Here is a 13,743-nt window from a genome sequence, read left to right as displayed (position 1 = left end):
AACTCAATAACAAAAAGACAAGCACCCTACCGAGAAAATAGAGGCAAAGACATGCGCCAATACCTCACAACGAGTTTGAGCAAGCTCCAGGAGTTGGTGATGGACAGGGAAGCCTGGCGCTGCACGACTGAGTGACTGAACTGATTACCTCACAAAATAAGATGCAAATGATCACTAATTTCACAAAGATCATTTGTCACCCTGGAAATGCAGTGCACAGCAAGACGCCCCCTCACACACAGGGACGGCTGAAATTGAACAAACCCAGTGCCAGCTTTCCAGGTGGCTCAGCCGTAAAGAATCCACCTGCCAGGAGATGCAAGAGACGAAGGTTCGATCCCTGGGTCAGGGAGATTCCATGACCCAGTCTCTTAGGTGTTTCCCTGGGAGCAGGTGAAGTCTTCCATCTGGGCAGTGACTGTGTCCTGATGGTCAGAGCAGTTCTGCTCAATGTCTCCAGAGCATGGAAGTAGCTGAGTGTCCGCCGGCAGGTGATGATGACACGGGCACCTGCCTTCTCATCTGCTCAGCAAGGCCCAGGGCGGCGTGCCCACACCTAGAAACATCAGGCTTCGGAGAAGACGCGGAGTCTGTGCCTTGAGATGCCGTCTGCAAGCGGTCCTAGAGTCGGCGCAGCCAGTCTGTAGGGACAGGAAGCCAGGTGGCAGCGGCCGGGGCGGGGGCTGAGGCCCTTCCCGTGGGGGTGACCCTTCTCGGTGCTGCACTGGCGTGGTTCAGAACCCCTAGCATCGGGCTTACCGGAGGAGACCGTGCTGCCCGTCGTGGTAGCCGCCTGCCACGTGGGCTCCAGGGCGTCGAAATGGGCTGTGTGGTGTGTGTGTGTGGGGGGGGGTGTGTCTGTGTCTATGTGTGTGTCTGTGTGTGAGTGTGTGCCTGTGCAGTGGTTGCGTGTGAGGGTGGGGTGAGCGTGCACGTGCCCCTGCAGCCAAGGACAGGCCTTGCCCTTGCTCACACCCCCGGCTGTCCCCTCCTGGGGCGTGCGTGCGCCCTGGGCCCTGTGCCAAGGGCTGGGTCCCCCAGGAGGGCCGGTGGCCGCTGCTCCTTGGGAGGCCTCGGCCTCTAGTGATAAGCCGGTTTTCCTCTGTTTTGCACGGTGTTTGGAGGCCTGGGGGAGCCTGGCTGCTGTGAAGTCTGGCTCCATCCTCGCAGGTACCGGCGGGGTCTGGCTCTGCTGGATCAGCCTGGCCGCTGCCCCGGGCCCAAGTGCCCTCTCGGACAGCATGGAGCAGGCCCGCTGGGGGCTCGGGGGCCAGCCGCCGCCTGTGCTTCCCGACATGAAGGCCGGACGGGATGGAGGGTTTGAGTACTGATGGCGTCTCAAGAGATCAACACAGAGGAGACAGTCTGCTAGACCTTACATGGAATGTACTTCTGGCTTAATTGCAAAGCCTACCATCAGAATCTAATGACAGCAGTTGTTTTTACCTACAAGGTCTCATTAATCGTAATTATCCATGTTTTGAGATTACATAACACACATGCAGGCCTTTCCGAGTTTCTCATGAAGGAGAAAGTGAACTCTGTCCTTGCTTAGACCTCGGCAGTGACTGCGCGGTTTGGAGCCGCCGAGGCCGCGTTCCCCGGAGGCTGTGGCCTGGAGAAGCCGGGTACAGAGACGCCCTCGGACCTCAGTGGGGTCGTGCCAGGCCGGGCTCCCGAGTGAGGCCTGGCGGTCTGACGCGGCGAGGGCGCAGCCGGCATGAGCATGGCCGGTCCTCATCCTGCAGCCCTAGCCCCTGACCTGCGTCCTCGGGGGCGGTGAGGCTGCAGCCGGGCAGCAGGCCCGTCCCCAGGGATCTCTGAGTGCCCACTGTGGCCCTGCCCGGGGGATCCGTGGATCTGGGCCCGTGATCACCATGTTCTTTGCACCCGTGTGCTCCCTTAAATATTTAAACATCCACCTGTAAGCATTTAAGTGCTCATATTCTCAATTCAAATAACACCAGGTGCGTGGGGACGTGGAGTGCTGTGTATGCAAATAAATAGTCTAACAAATTCCAAATAAGTAAGTTGGCTAATTTGTTTCAAGTCATTAAGCAGATTACACCGCGTACAGACTCTTGGAATTCATTACACCTTCAGTGTTGCTAGCAAGACGCTGTACGTTTGCGGACGGTCATCGCCAGCGCGGCCAGCACCCCCCTCCTGAGGCCTGACCCCACCTCAAGCCACCTCTGGCAGCGCCCTGCCCATCATTCCATTTGGGGCTGTGTCTGCTGGCTCACAAAGGAAGCAGATTTCCCGGGATCAGCTCCCAGGGCCCAAGGTGCCACCGACCCCTGCCTCCCCGGGGAGGGGAGAGGGCCAGGGTGACTGTCCCCGGGAGGGGGCCCGTCCCCACGTGGCCCCTGCCCTCCAGGACCCAGAGGCTGCCAGCACTGGCCCCACGGGCCCCGGCCAGGTCTCAGCCACCTCCAACAGCACCTGTGTTCCTTGCACCTGGAGCCCCTGTCTCCCTCCCCTGAGGACAGGCCCCTCGGTGGCTGGGGGTAACACCCCTCTCAGCCTGAGGACTGCCAGGCCAGGAGACACTGGGAGCAAGGGGGCCGGGCAGAGCCCGGGGATTGGACTGAGCGTGCAGCCCTGAGGGCCGGCCATCCTCAGCCCCACAGGCCCCGGGGAGGCTGCAGGTGGCCGGGTCCACAGGCTCCCCAGCGGTTTTGTACCGTTTTGGTCCTGCCCCGGGAGGAGGCCAGCTGCCCAGGAGGCAGCCGCCAAGCCAGGCCCATGCATCAAGGGGAGAACCGCCCTTGTGGGCGTCCGGGGACACTCTGCCTGCACCGCTGGGGCTCCGGGTCCCCCAGGGTCACTCAGCCTCTGTCCCGCCCCCCCTTTCTCTCCAGGAAGACGCAGCACAGCTCGCTGGACCAGAGCTCCCCGCCCCAGAGCGGGGCATCGGCCTCCTACAACCACCCGGTCCTGGGCATGTACGACGCCAAAGACGACTTCCCTCTCAGAAAGACAGGTGGGTGCGGGGCACCGCGGGGGTGGGGGCCACCCGGGGGAGGGGGGGAGGGGCGAGGGCCCACCCCACCCAGGGTCCTCAGGGTGACGTCGGCCGCTCTGTCACAAGCCGGAAGGAGAAGGGTGTTTAGACAGAAGCGAGGTGCCCGGGACCCCTGGACTCTGTCCAGTGGTGATGCAAGCAGGTAGTGGCTTTTAAGAAGGATCAAAGCAGCCCTGTGTCTTGCACTGGGGCGCTCAGGAGGGCAGGGGCCAGCGAAGTGAGCCTCTCCCCGAGGCTGCACCCCCTGGAAGCCTGGCCGCCCTCCTGGTTGTGCAGGGCGGGGCTCTGCTCTCAGAGGCGGCAGGTGGAGCCCGGCCCTCATGGGAAATGCTGAGCTTCATGGAGTGGGGGTGTGCGGCAGCTTCTTTTTCATAAGCATGAATTTGTTTTCATTCAAAGGTCAGTTCCGGACAGACAGGCTTTGGAACAGCTTCTCCGCCCGAGTGGTGGGGTACCGGGAGCAGGGCTGGGGGCCCCTGCCGCTCCGTCCTAAGGACACACTTGGGGCCCCCCGTAGGCAGTGCGCCCGAGAGGACATGGTGTCACCAGCCCCAAACAGGAGCTGGACGAGAAGGGGGCGCTTCCGCTCAGGCCCAGTGGGCTTGACCCGCATCCCGGGTGTGGGAAGGAGGGGCCACGTCCCAGTGCTAGACCCTGGTGGGCAGGGTCCCCAGAGCCCGGCCGGGTCAGAGGGCGGCGTCTGCACACATAGCTGGGATTTCACGTAGGCTGGCAGCACTTTTCTGGTGAAAGTGCGAGCGTAGCTTCTGCCCTCTGCCCTCCAGTTTGAGCGCATTGCTGTGCCGCGTCATCTGCCGAGAAGGGCCGCGCCTCTCACCGAGAGAGCCTGCAGGCTCCACAGAAAGAGGCGTCTGTCGGGATCCAGGTCAGCTGTCCCAGGCCTGTCCTCCACGCCCTGTTCTGCAGCTGGGGCTGGGATCAGCACACTGCTATCAGTAAAACGGGGCCCTGTGCGAGGAGAGACCCCGGGCACCTGCCCCAGGAGGCCTGGCCGGGGGGAGTGGAACCCAGGGAGCTGGGGGGCTGGCTCTGAGCGAGTGGCTGGTGGTTCTGCAGCCCGCCTGATTTGCAGCCTTGAGCTCCATGACAGATTCCTTAGGCTCTCCTGACCTGTTTCTCTTCTGTAAAGTGGGTGCGCTGAGTGCAGAGCACTTGTGCCTGCCCTGGGTGTGGTGAGTGGTGCCCACGGCCCCTGGAGCCGCGGGCGGGGGAGGACGTGCTTGCAGTGTCCGTCTTCTAAAACGGCAGCCCTGGCCCATTATGAGTAGTAATGATGCCAAGGTTTCAGGGGCCGAGTCTAAACCCCTTAGGGGAACCGAGTGCAGCGCGGTGTCCTGCGTCATTCTCAAAGCATCTACTTTCAAACACTTGTCGCTGCTAATTCTAAATAATTTACATCCATCTAAGCATTCAGCTCCCTGGTGGCTCAGATGGTAAAGAGTCGGTCCGTGGTCCTCAGTGCAGGAGACCTGGGTTCGATCCCTGGGTCGGGAAGACCCCCTGGAGAAGGGCGTGGCACCCCACTCCAGTATTCTTGCCTGGAGAATCCCATGGATGGAGGAGCCTGGCGGGTTGCAGTCCGCGGGCCGTGAAGAGTCAGACACGACTGAGAGGCTGACATACCTGCTCAGCTAATCCCACGGTGACCCACCTTCCGTCCATCTTTACGGGCAGTTTTGGGGCAAGTGAGCCTTCAGGACACTGTGTCAGCGACTGCTGCTCCCGGGGGGTCCTCTCTGGGCCCTGGGGACAGAGTCTGTGTCTGCGGGGAGCTGTGTGTCTGTTACGGACTCAGGGCTGTGGCCCCCGGGGCGGACGCTGATGCTCGGGCCTCACCAGGTCACAGGGCAGAAAGCTCGGGTCCCCGGGGTTCCTGGTACTTAGTCCAGAGGACGTGTGCTCACTCCCAAGGAGGGCCCCAAGCCCAAGCAGCGGCCGGCTCCCCACATGTCTCCACAGTGGTTATGAAGCACGCTGGTCGGGCACTCCCCGGGTGCCCGGCCCTGAGCTGTGTGGCAGGCAGGGGACAGGCCACCACTGTCCACGTGCTCCAGTCCTGCAGGAGGACGGGAGCTGCAGGGTCCAGGCCCAGGGTGGACGTGTGGGGCTCGGAGGGAAGGACCCTGGCCCGTGGAGGGCAGGGCTGGCTTTTTGCCGCAAATGAAGAGCGGACCCAGGCCCCTCTGTCGGGTTGTGCAGAAGCCCTGGCCCGATGGCTGCCTCTGGGCCTCAGAGTCCCCCTCTGCAGCCCCCAGCCCTGCAGGGCCCTCGCCGCCTGGGGAGGGCCTACCTGGGCTGAGGCGGTGGGCGCTGTCGGGCGGAGAGCCAGACATCGGGGTATCTGATCGCTGAGGCCTCGTGACATGTCGGGGAGTGTGCAGCTCGCCCTGCAGTCGTCCCCTTCCTGCTCGTCCTCGCCGTGAGTAGCACGGCGCGAGGTTACCAGGGACGCGCGTGGCATGTCTCTCTGCGGTCTGGGAAGGGCGGGTCTCCCCGCGGTCCGTGTCTGGTTCTGATGTGGTCTGTGGACCCGGGGGCAGCCTGCTGGCCTGGGCAGCTGTGGGCAAGGCCCGCACTGCGCACGGCTGTGCCTGGGTGTGCTTCATGTGGGTCTGGGGCGGGGCTGCAGGGAAGGCAGGGGTAGAGGCCCTGCGGCTCTCGTGTGGGACAAGGCACTGTCTTAGCTTTCCGGGCGGGGGGAAGGGGGTTGACCCCGCAGTGCCCAGCCGTGCCGGCCCCCCAAGCTTCCAGCCCTTGGGGCGCTTTTGTGTGCTACTGTCGTCCCTCAACTTTGTGCTTCTTGCAAAGTGGGTGTGAATGTGTTCAGAGGGTGTTCATAAAGGCTTTGTTGTGCTTGACCAAAGAAACTTCCAGAGATGGCATGTGTGGTTAAGTATTAATACTAAGCAGTGTCTATGTGGAAAAGGGCCTCACTTCACACGTTGATGTCCGTCAAACCTGGACTCCTCTTTGCGTGACAAGTGCCCAGTGAGACCTGGACTTACCTTGTCCAGATGCGCCCTGTTCATACCTGAGCTTGACGGTCACCTGAAATACTCTACGGAAATGACTGGTGTAAACACCAGTCTTAAGCACCACATAGAGTGCTTTTTTTAAAATTAAAAGATCACAAAAGGAATGCATCAGTTCAGTTCACTTTAGTCACTCATTCGTGTCCGACTCTTTGCAGCCCCATGGACTGCAACACACCAGGCCTCCCTGTCCATCACCAACTCCCGGAGTTTACTCAAACTCATGCCCATTGAGTCAGTGATGCCATCCAACCATGTCATCCTCTGTCATCCCCTTCTCCTCCCGCCTTCAATCTTTCCCAGCATCAGGGTCTTTTCCGATGAGTCAGTTCTTCGAATTTTGTGGCCAGAGTATTGGAGTTTCAATTCAACATCAGTCCTTCCAATGAATATTCAGGACTGATTTCCTTTAGGATGGACTGCTTGGATCTCCTTGCAGTCCAAGGGACTCTCAAGAGTCTTCTCCAACACCACAGTTCAATTCTTTGGCGCTCAGTTTCTTTATAGTCCCAACTCTCACATCCATACATGACTACTGGAAAAACTATAGCTTTGACTAGATGGACCTTTATTGGCAAAGTAATATCTCAGCTTTTTAATATGCTGTCTAGGTTGGTGATAACTTTTCTTCCAAGGAGCAACTGTCTTTTAATTTCATGGCTGCAGTCACCATCTGCAGTGATTTTGGAGCCCAAGAAAATAATGTCTGTCACTGTTTCCATTGTTTCCTCACCTATTTGCCATGGAGTGATGGGACTGGATGCCATAATCTTAGTTTTCTGAATGTTGAGCTTTAAGCCAGTTTTTTCACTCTCCTTTTTCACTTTCATTAAGTGGCTCTTTAGTTCTTCTTCACTTTCTGCCATAAGGATGGTGTCATCTGCATATCTGAGGTTATTGTATTTCTCCTGGCAATCTTGATTCTAGCTTGTGCTTCATCTAGCCCAGCATTTCTCATGATGTACTCTGCATATAAGTTAAATAATCAGGGTGACAATATACAGCCTTGACGTACCCCTTTCCCAATTTGGAACCAGTCTCTTTTTCCATGTCCGGTTCTAACTGTTGCTTCCTGACCTGCATACAGATTTCTCAGGAGGGAGATCAGGTGGTCTGGTATTCCCATCTCTTTAAGAATTTTCCACAGTTTGTTGTGATCCACACAGTCAAAGGCTTTGGCATAGTCAATAAAGCAGAAGTAGATGTTTTTCTGGAACTCTCTTGCTTTTTTGATGATCTAACAGATGTTGGCAATTTGATCTCTGGTTCCTCTGCTTTTTCTAAATCCAGCTTGAACATCTGGAAGTTCTCAGTTCACGTACTGTTGAAGCCTGGCTTGGAGAATTTTGAACATTGCTCTGCTGGCGTGTGAGATGAGTGTAATTGTGCAGTAGTTTGAACGTTCTTTGGCATTGCTTTTCTTTGGGATTGGAATGAAAACTGACCTTTTCCAGTCCTGTGGCCATTGCTGAGTTTTTCAAATTTGCTGGCATATTGAGTGCAGCACTTTCACAGCATCATCTTTTAGGATCTGAAATAGCTCAACTGGAATTCCATGACCTCCACTAACTTTGTTCATAGTGATGCTTCCTAAGGCCCACTTGACTTTGCATTCCAGGATGTCTGGCTCTAGGTAAGTGATCACACCATCGAGATTATCTGGGTCGTGAAGATCTTTTTTGTACAGTTCTCAGTGTTCTTGCCACCTCTTCTTAATACCTTCTACTTCTGTTAGGTTCATACCATTTCTGTCCTTTATTCTGCCCGTGTTTGCATGAAATGTTTCCTTGGTATCTCTAATTTTCTTGAAGAGATCTCCAGTCTTTCCCATTCTGTTGTTTTCCTCTATTTCTTTGCACTGATCACTGAGGAAGACTTTGTTATCTCTCCTTGCTATTCTTTGGAACTCTGCATTTAATGGGTATATCTTTCTCTTTTCGACTTTACCTTTCACGTCTTTTCTCAGTTTATTTGTAAGGCCTCCTCAGGCAACCATTTTGCCTTTTTGCATTTATTTTCCTAGGGGATGGTCTTGATCCCTGCTTCCTATACAGTGTCATGAACCTCCGTCCATAGTTCTTCAGGCACTCTATCAGATCTAATCCCTTCAATCTATTTGTCACTTCCACTGTATAATCATAAGGGATTTGATTTAGGAGATACCTGAATGATCTAGCAGTTTCCCCTACTTTCTTCATTTAAGTCTGAATTCCAACAAATTAAAACATAAGTCAGATGCACGCATCCTGCGTGTGACCTCCGGAAACGGCTCCTGTGTCTGATTTGGTGCCTACAGCAGACGTGCTCTATGCCTGCGTGTAGCGTGTGTGTGTGTGTGTCTGTGCGGGTGATGCGCGTGGACCGTCTCTTTGTCAACAAAACACCCGCTTTGCACTTTGGCCGTAACTTCACTCTTCAGTTACTGTGATATCTGGGGTCCCACTCCATTTCAACACATAAAGTCAACACCTTTCCTATATCATCTCAATTTACAAGTATTGTAGCAGTGGTAATGTTTTCTAGCTTTTAGTTCTGCCCTCACATATGGGGGCCTGTAGTCACTCTTTCTGCAGATTCGACTCCTGAGTTAAACAGACTGTGCAGAGCCTTAAAAGCCCAGCTTGCTGTACCCCACTCTCCACTCGTGAGAGGCCTTCGTCCGCCTTCACTCACGCGATGCCTCCGCGGGTCACCTCAGCCAGCCTGATGGGTGCCGAAGCTGTGACCTCTCTGCTGTTTCAAAGAGCAGTTCCGTCCCCGTCAGACGTGTCTGTTACGTCCCATCGTCCCTGCTGGGGAGTAAGCTGAGCTCCACGTTGCAGAACCGCTGGGCCTGGTTCCCGCGGCCCAGTGTGGCCCGTGCCCCTGAGCCAGGCGGCGTGCATACTGGCCAGGCTGTGTCTTTCTTGTGCTCCCCCTGTGACCAGCATCTGCAGGCACGCAGGGATGGTCCCTAATGTCACTGTTTAGTGGCAGCTCCCCCATACGCTTTTCTCTCGGCCGTTTTTCCTCTGGTTGCTTTATATGTTAATATCCCTCCTGCGTCTGTCACGTATGCTATGAAAAGTTGTATTCCAGCCTGTCCTTTGTCTTTCTAGAAAAGAAGAAAAGTCGCTTAGTCGTGTCTGACTCTTTGTGACCCCGTGGACTATACAGTCCAGGGGATTCTCAAGGCCAGAATACTGGAGTGGGTAGCCGTTCCCTTCTCCAGGGGATCTTCCCAACCCAGGGATCGAATTCAGGTCTCCCACATTGAGGGCAGATTCTTTACCAGCTGAGCCACAAGGGAAGCCCTTGTCTTTCTAGAGTTCTCTTTTTATTGTTATCAGAGTAAGTAAATGTCCATAAATCACAGAGCCCCACCAGGCTCCCTCCAGGAATGGCTGGCCCCACCCGGCCTGGCCCTGTGTCCTGACGACAAAGCTCAGAAAGTGCACAGAAACCGCCCGTGACCTTGACTGCATTCCCGTTCGTGTATGATTTCCCTTTATCCTGAAGGTGATCATTTGTCTCATTTGCTTAGTTTTCTGTCTGCCTGTGTTTTTTAAATTGAGGTATAGTTGATGTACAATATTAAACAGCTTTCAAGTGGACAATTTTTTAAAATTATATTCCATTTGTACTTACTATAAAATATCAGCTGTGCTCCGGGTGTCTCCCCGTCCCTGCTTTTAATTCAGCCCCACGGTTTGGCTCTGCTCCGGCCCCTGACTGCCCTTCACGGCCTCCTGGGGAGGCCCGGCCTCTTCCCTGGACCCCACCTGCTCCTGTGTCTGGGCTCCTCCTCCGTCTGGGCTCTGCAGCTCCTCCGAGCTTTCTGAGAAGCTGTGTGTGGAACTTGACTATCTGGAGTCCTTGCCTGCCGGCAGGTGCCTTTACCCTGACTCCCGAGTGATGGATAGCGTGACTAGGTCTAGAGTCACCTTCCTTCAGGGCTTTCAGGCCCTTATCTTACCTTGCAAGTGACCAGAACCCAGCCCTGCTCACAAGGCTGACCCTTGGGCCCCGAAGCTCTGAGACCTTCCAGGACGCCCCCGTCAGGACCAGGCAGTGTTGCTCCCAGAGAGACTAACCTCATTGATGCCGACAGGGACCCCCCGACACTGGGGCGGGGGCCACACGCTGCCCCCCTCAGGGGCTGCACTGTCCTGGGTGTCAGGCAGATTCCTCGCCAGGACAGACACATGGTTATAGAAACCTCATGCAGGTTCAGCTGACATCTTGTGGGGAGAGGGGTTGTGTCTGTTAATCTGGCGGGGCGAGTTGGGCTTCTTTTTTTCTTTTTTAATAATGGTAAAGTAAGAAGCTCAGTGTAGAAATAGAAATAAGTGAAATGTGAAGCTCCAGTTCTCTCAAAAATGCAAAAATAGAATTAAATATTAAAAAACACAGAAGCGGGTCCTCTTGCCAGCAGGGATGGCCGTTCCGTTACCGGGTCCTTTCCCCCTTTTGACACGAACATCCTGCCAGGGAACCTGGCCGCGCAGACAGATGCTGCAGAACAGAGGGCGTCTCCCCGGGATCGGGGCCTCCGGAGCAGGCTGTGCGTCTGGAGAGGCTGCCACCTTGCTCGCACCTCACTTCTCTGGGAAGCATCCTTCAGGCGGGCTGCTCCTCCCTCCTCCTCCCAGGACCCGTCTTTACCTCCCAGAGCCCCCCAGGGTCATGCCACTGCTGGGACCCCTGGCCCTGCCCCCGGGCTCTTAGAGGACAGAGTCACAGCAGCGTGAGATGTACGCACGGCCTCGTTCTTATAACCCCAGCCAGCTTACCCCCGACTCCAAGGGGAAGTCTGATCCTGTTGCTTGTTGCTCTAGAGAGGGTAAACTTCCTGTTCCAGAAAGATTAAAATCAGCAGGGCTGCTGATTACAAACAAAAACAAGAGGTAAAAGAAACTCGCCAGTTTGCAGATCCACAAGTAGCGGAAGCTTGAATGAACTCGTAAAGCATCTGAAGGCAGAAGTCTGGTGGTGAGCTCACCGCCACTGCGGGCTCTCGAGCTGCCGGCCTGCGGGGCTGAGACTCGGGTGTCCTGAGGCCACGAGGAGGGCCCCACTGGGGGAGGCTACCCCCTTCCCAAGGCAGCCACGCCGACATGGGACTGGACTGGTCCAGGGTGTGGTCTGGGCTCCGGGTGCAGAGGCCTGACCACTGCGGGTTTGCAGAGGGCTCCATTCGCACAAGCAGGTCTGTTACCAAAAGCAACCCCAGCACCTGTGCCCCGGGGGTCACGTGACACGCAGAGGGTGGGTCTCACCTGCAGGCAGGTGGCTAACCCTTTCATCGGGTGGGTTGGCCCTAGCACCTCTCAGCGGCTGGGATCCGAGCCGGCAGCCGGCTCCTGGGCCGTCACACATGGGGGAATTTTTGATTTGCAGGTGAGCAAGGACGTGCGTAATATAGAGGTCGTGGTAAACCGCCCCCTAGTCACCTCGACCCCAGTTGTGTCTGCCTGCGGGTAATGACATCTCCTTTTCCTGCAGCTTCTGAACCCAACCTGAAATTACGCTCCAGGCTAAAGCAGAAAGTGGCTGAGAGACGCAGCAGCCCCCTGCTACGCAGGAAAGATGGGCCAGTGGTCACGGCTCTGAAAAAGCGTCCCCTGGATGTCACAGGTACTTGAGTTTAAACCCGTCGCTGGCCTGCCTATCTCTGAGAGGCCATCCTGCACACTCTCCCTGTAGTAGGGAAACCTGCATCTCTCTGCATCGTCCCCCACCCCAGTCCCGAGGGCGGTGCCAGCCCCCTCTGAGTCCAAGGGCCCGAGGTGGCCTCTAGCAGGGCGCTCAGAGCCCTGTCCCTGGGCAGCTTGTCTGCCCCCAGCCTGGACCCGCAGGGCATCTGAGAGCAGTCAGGCTCCCTGACATCCCGGGAGACGGTCAGGGATTCTAAGTGGAGGGTTCTCTGAAGCTGGGGTGTTTAACGGCTCCCGCCCTGTTGGTGAGCCCAGGGCTCCTACCTGCCCCTGCCCATTGGGAAGGAGGCGGGAACTTGGGAGTCTCTGCGCCCAGGTCCACGCGCTGCTCTCGGCTCCCACCTAGTGGCCGGCGTGCGGAAGCACACCCGCTGGGTCGAGGCCCTTCCCGGTGGTCCCGAGGACACAGCCCACTTCCTGGGGCTGTGCTGTCGGGAGGGCACCCCGCCTCCGGAGGGCGCACCCCTCGCGCAGAGGGCGCACAGCCCCGTGCCTGGAATCACGGGACACAGGGCTTGCCTCGGTGGCCTGGAAACAGGCGGGGAGGGCCCGTGTGCACCAAGGACAGGGTTTGATGGAGACCTGCGGCTCTCGGGGCCGCCCCTCAGGAAGGGGACCCCTGTGCGCCGTGGGAGGGGCCAGCCCTCCACGCTGGCTACCCGCACCCTCGGTCCGAGCTCAGAGTCTGGGGTGAGCTGAGCGCTCTCAGCCCTGCCCTGTGGCCGGGGTGAAGCCCCTGAAGCCGGGTCTGAGGCTGCGGGCCTGGGGCGCCGTGGTTCTGGTAGAGAGACCAGGCCCCTCTCACCGTGGGTTCCGTGCAGACTCGGGCCTATCCAGATTCAGAGTGCATGTGTTCCCCCCGCACCAGGGCTTCCTCTCTTCGGGGGGCAGCCGCCCCCACCGGTCAGGCCCGGCCACTTCTGTCCTGGTCAGCCTGTGAGGTCAGGACCAGGCTGGGCGCTGCAATGATGAGCCGCGGCCTCGCCTCCCAGCAGCTTCCTCTCTGACTCCAGAGACCAGGGCGCCCCACGGGGGCCGGGAACACGCGGCCTGCGGCACCTGCTGGGTGCTGGGCAGCATCACCCAGAGAGAGTGCTTTGAGGGACGTGAGCAGGGCGGGCGGCGGGAGCCCCCTGGGCCAGGGGCAGCTGGAGGGATGGGCGCCGGCGGCACGGAGATGGGGGGTGGGTTTCCGGTCCAGCACAACCCCCCCGGCGGCTGGCGGGGAGGATGCTCTGAGCAGAGCTGGCTTTCCAGAACACGGGAAAAGAAGGAGCTCTGGGCGGGGGGGGGCCCCTCCCCTGGGGTCTCGAGCAGGAGGGGTCCGCGGCGTCCCAGACGGGAGGCAGGGAGGGACAGGGTGAGGGCGTGGCCAGCGGCGGCCCTCAGAGGCTCCTGAGCCGAGTCGGGGGCGTGGCCACGTCACACCGCCTGTGCCCAGCCCCTAATCAGAGCTGCGCCCGGCGGCGAGTGGACAGGAGAAGCAGCCGCCGCTCCGACCCTGTCCAGGGAAATGCTGTTAACCTCTGAGCGTGTTTCCTTCCACTCCTTTCTGTGCGGGTCTGGCACATATCCTGTGCCACTCAATTCCTTTTTCACTCGATATTAGTCACAACACTCCTGCACCTTTAATAATATTCCATCATGTCGATGCAAATGATACCACGGTGATTATGCATTCGTATTTACTTTCTTAGACCAGATTCCTTGAAATAGAGTGAAAAAGTTGTCAAAACACCGTTGAGCTGAAGATGGGTGAAAAACTGGAGAGATCACCTATAATTTTTATTGCCCCCAAAAGTTGTCCCGGTTTCCCATACACTCTGGAGGGTTTATCTGCTGACAATGCTGGGGCGGGCCCATTTAAAGGAGGGCGGGAGGGGAGGCTCTGTGCAGCCAGGGGCAGGCTGACAGCAGGGGGATGCCCGTGGTGGGGTGGGGCGGGGCAGCCAGCCCTGTCTTCACA

General features: G+C 57.5%; 1 protein-coding gene across 6 annotated transcripts in view; it reads left to right on the top strand.

Moving 5' to 3' along the window:
- The window catches only part of HDAC4 (histone deacetylase 4), a 287,685-nt gene that overhangs the window by 207,622 nt on the left and 66,320 nt on the right, over positions 1 to 13,743 (top strand). For 5 of the 6 annotated variants that reach the window (XM_061122630.1, XM_061122629.1, XM_061122624.1 and 2 more), the window contains 2 exons: positions 2,865 to 2,986; positions 11,566 to 11,697. In XM_061122630.1, the coding sequence (XP_060978613.1) occupies positions 2,865 to 2,986; positions 11,566 to 11,697 (254 nt within the window). The remainder of the gene's footprint in view (positions 1 to 2,864; positions 2,987 to 11,565; positions 11,698 to 13,743) is intronic. The other variant, XM_061122627.1, reaches the window with a different exon arrangement.

Source organism: Dama dama, chromosome 20 (genome assembly GCF_033118175.1).
Source record: "Dama dama isolate Ldn47 chromosome 20, ASM3311817v1, whole genome shotgun sequence".
In the NCBI taxonomy this organism is placed as follows: Eukaryota; Metazoa; Chordata; class Mammalia; order Artiodactyla; family Cervidae; genus Dama; species Dama dama.
Note: the sequence above shows the minus strand (reverse complement) of the source record. Positions and strands in the feature narration are given on the sequence as shown.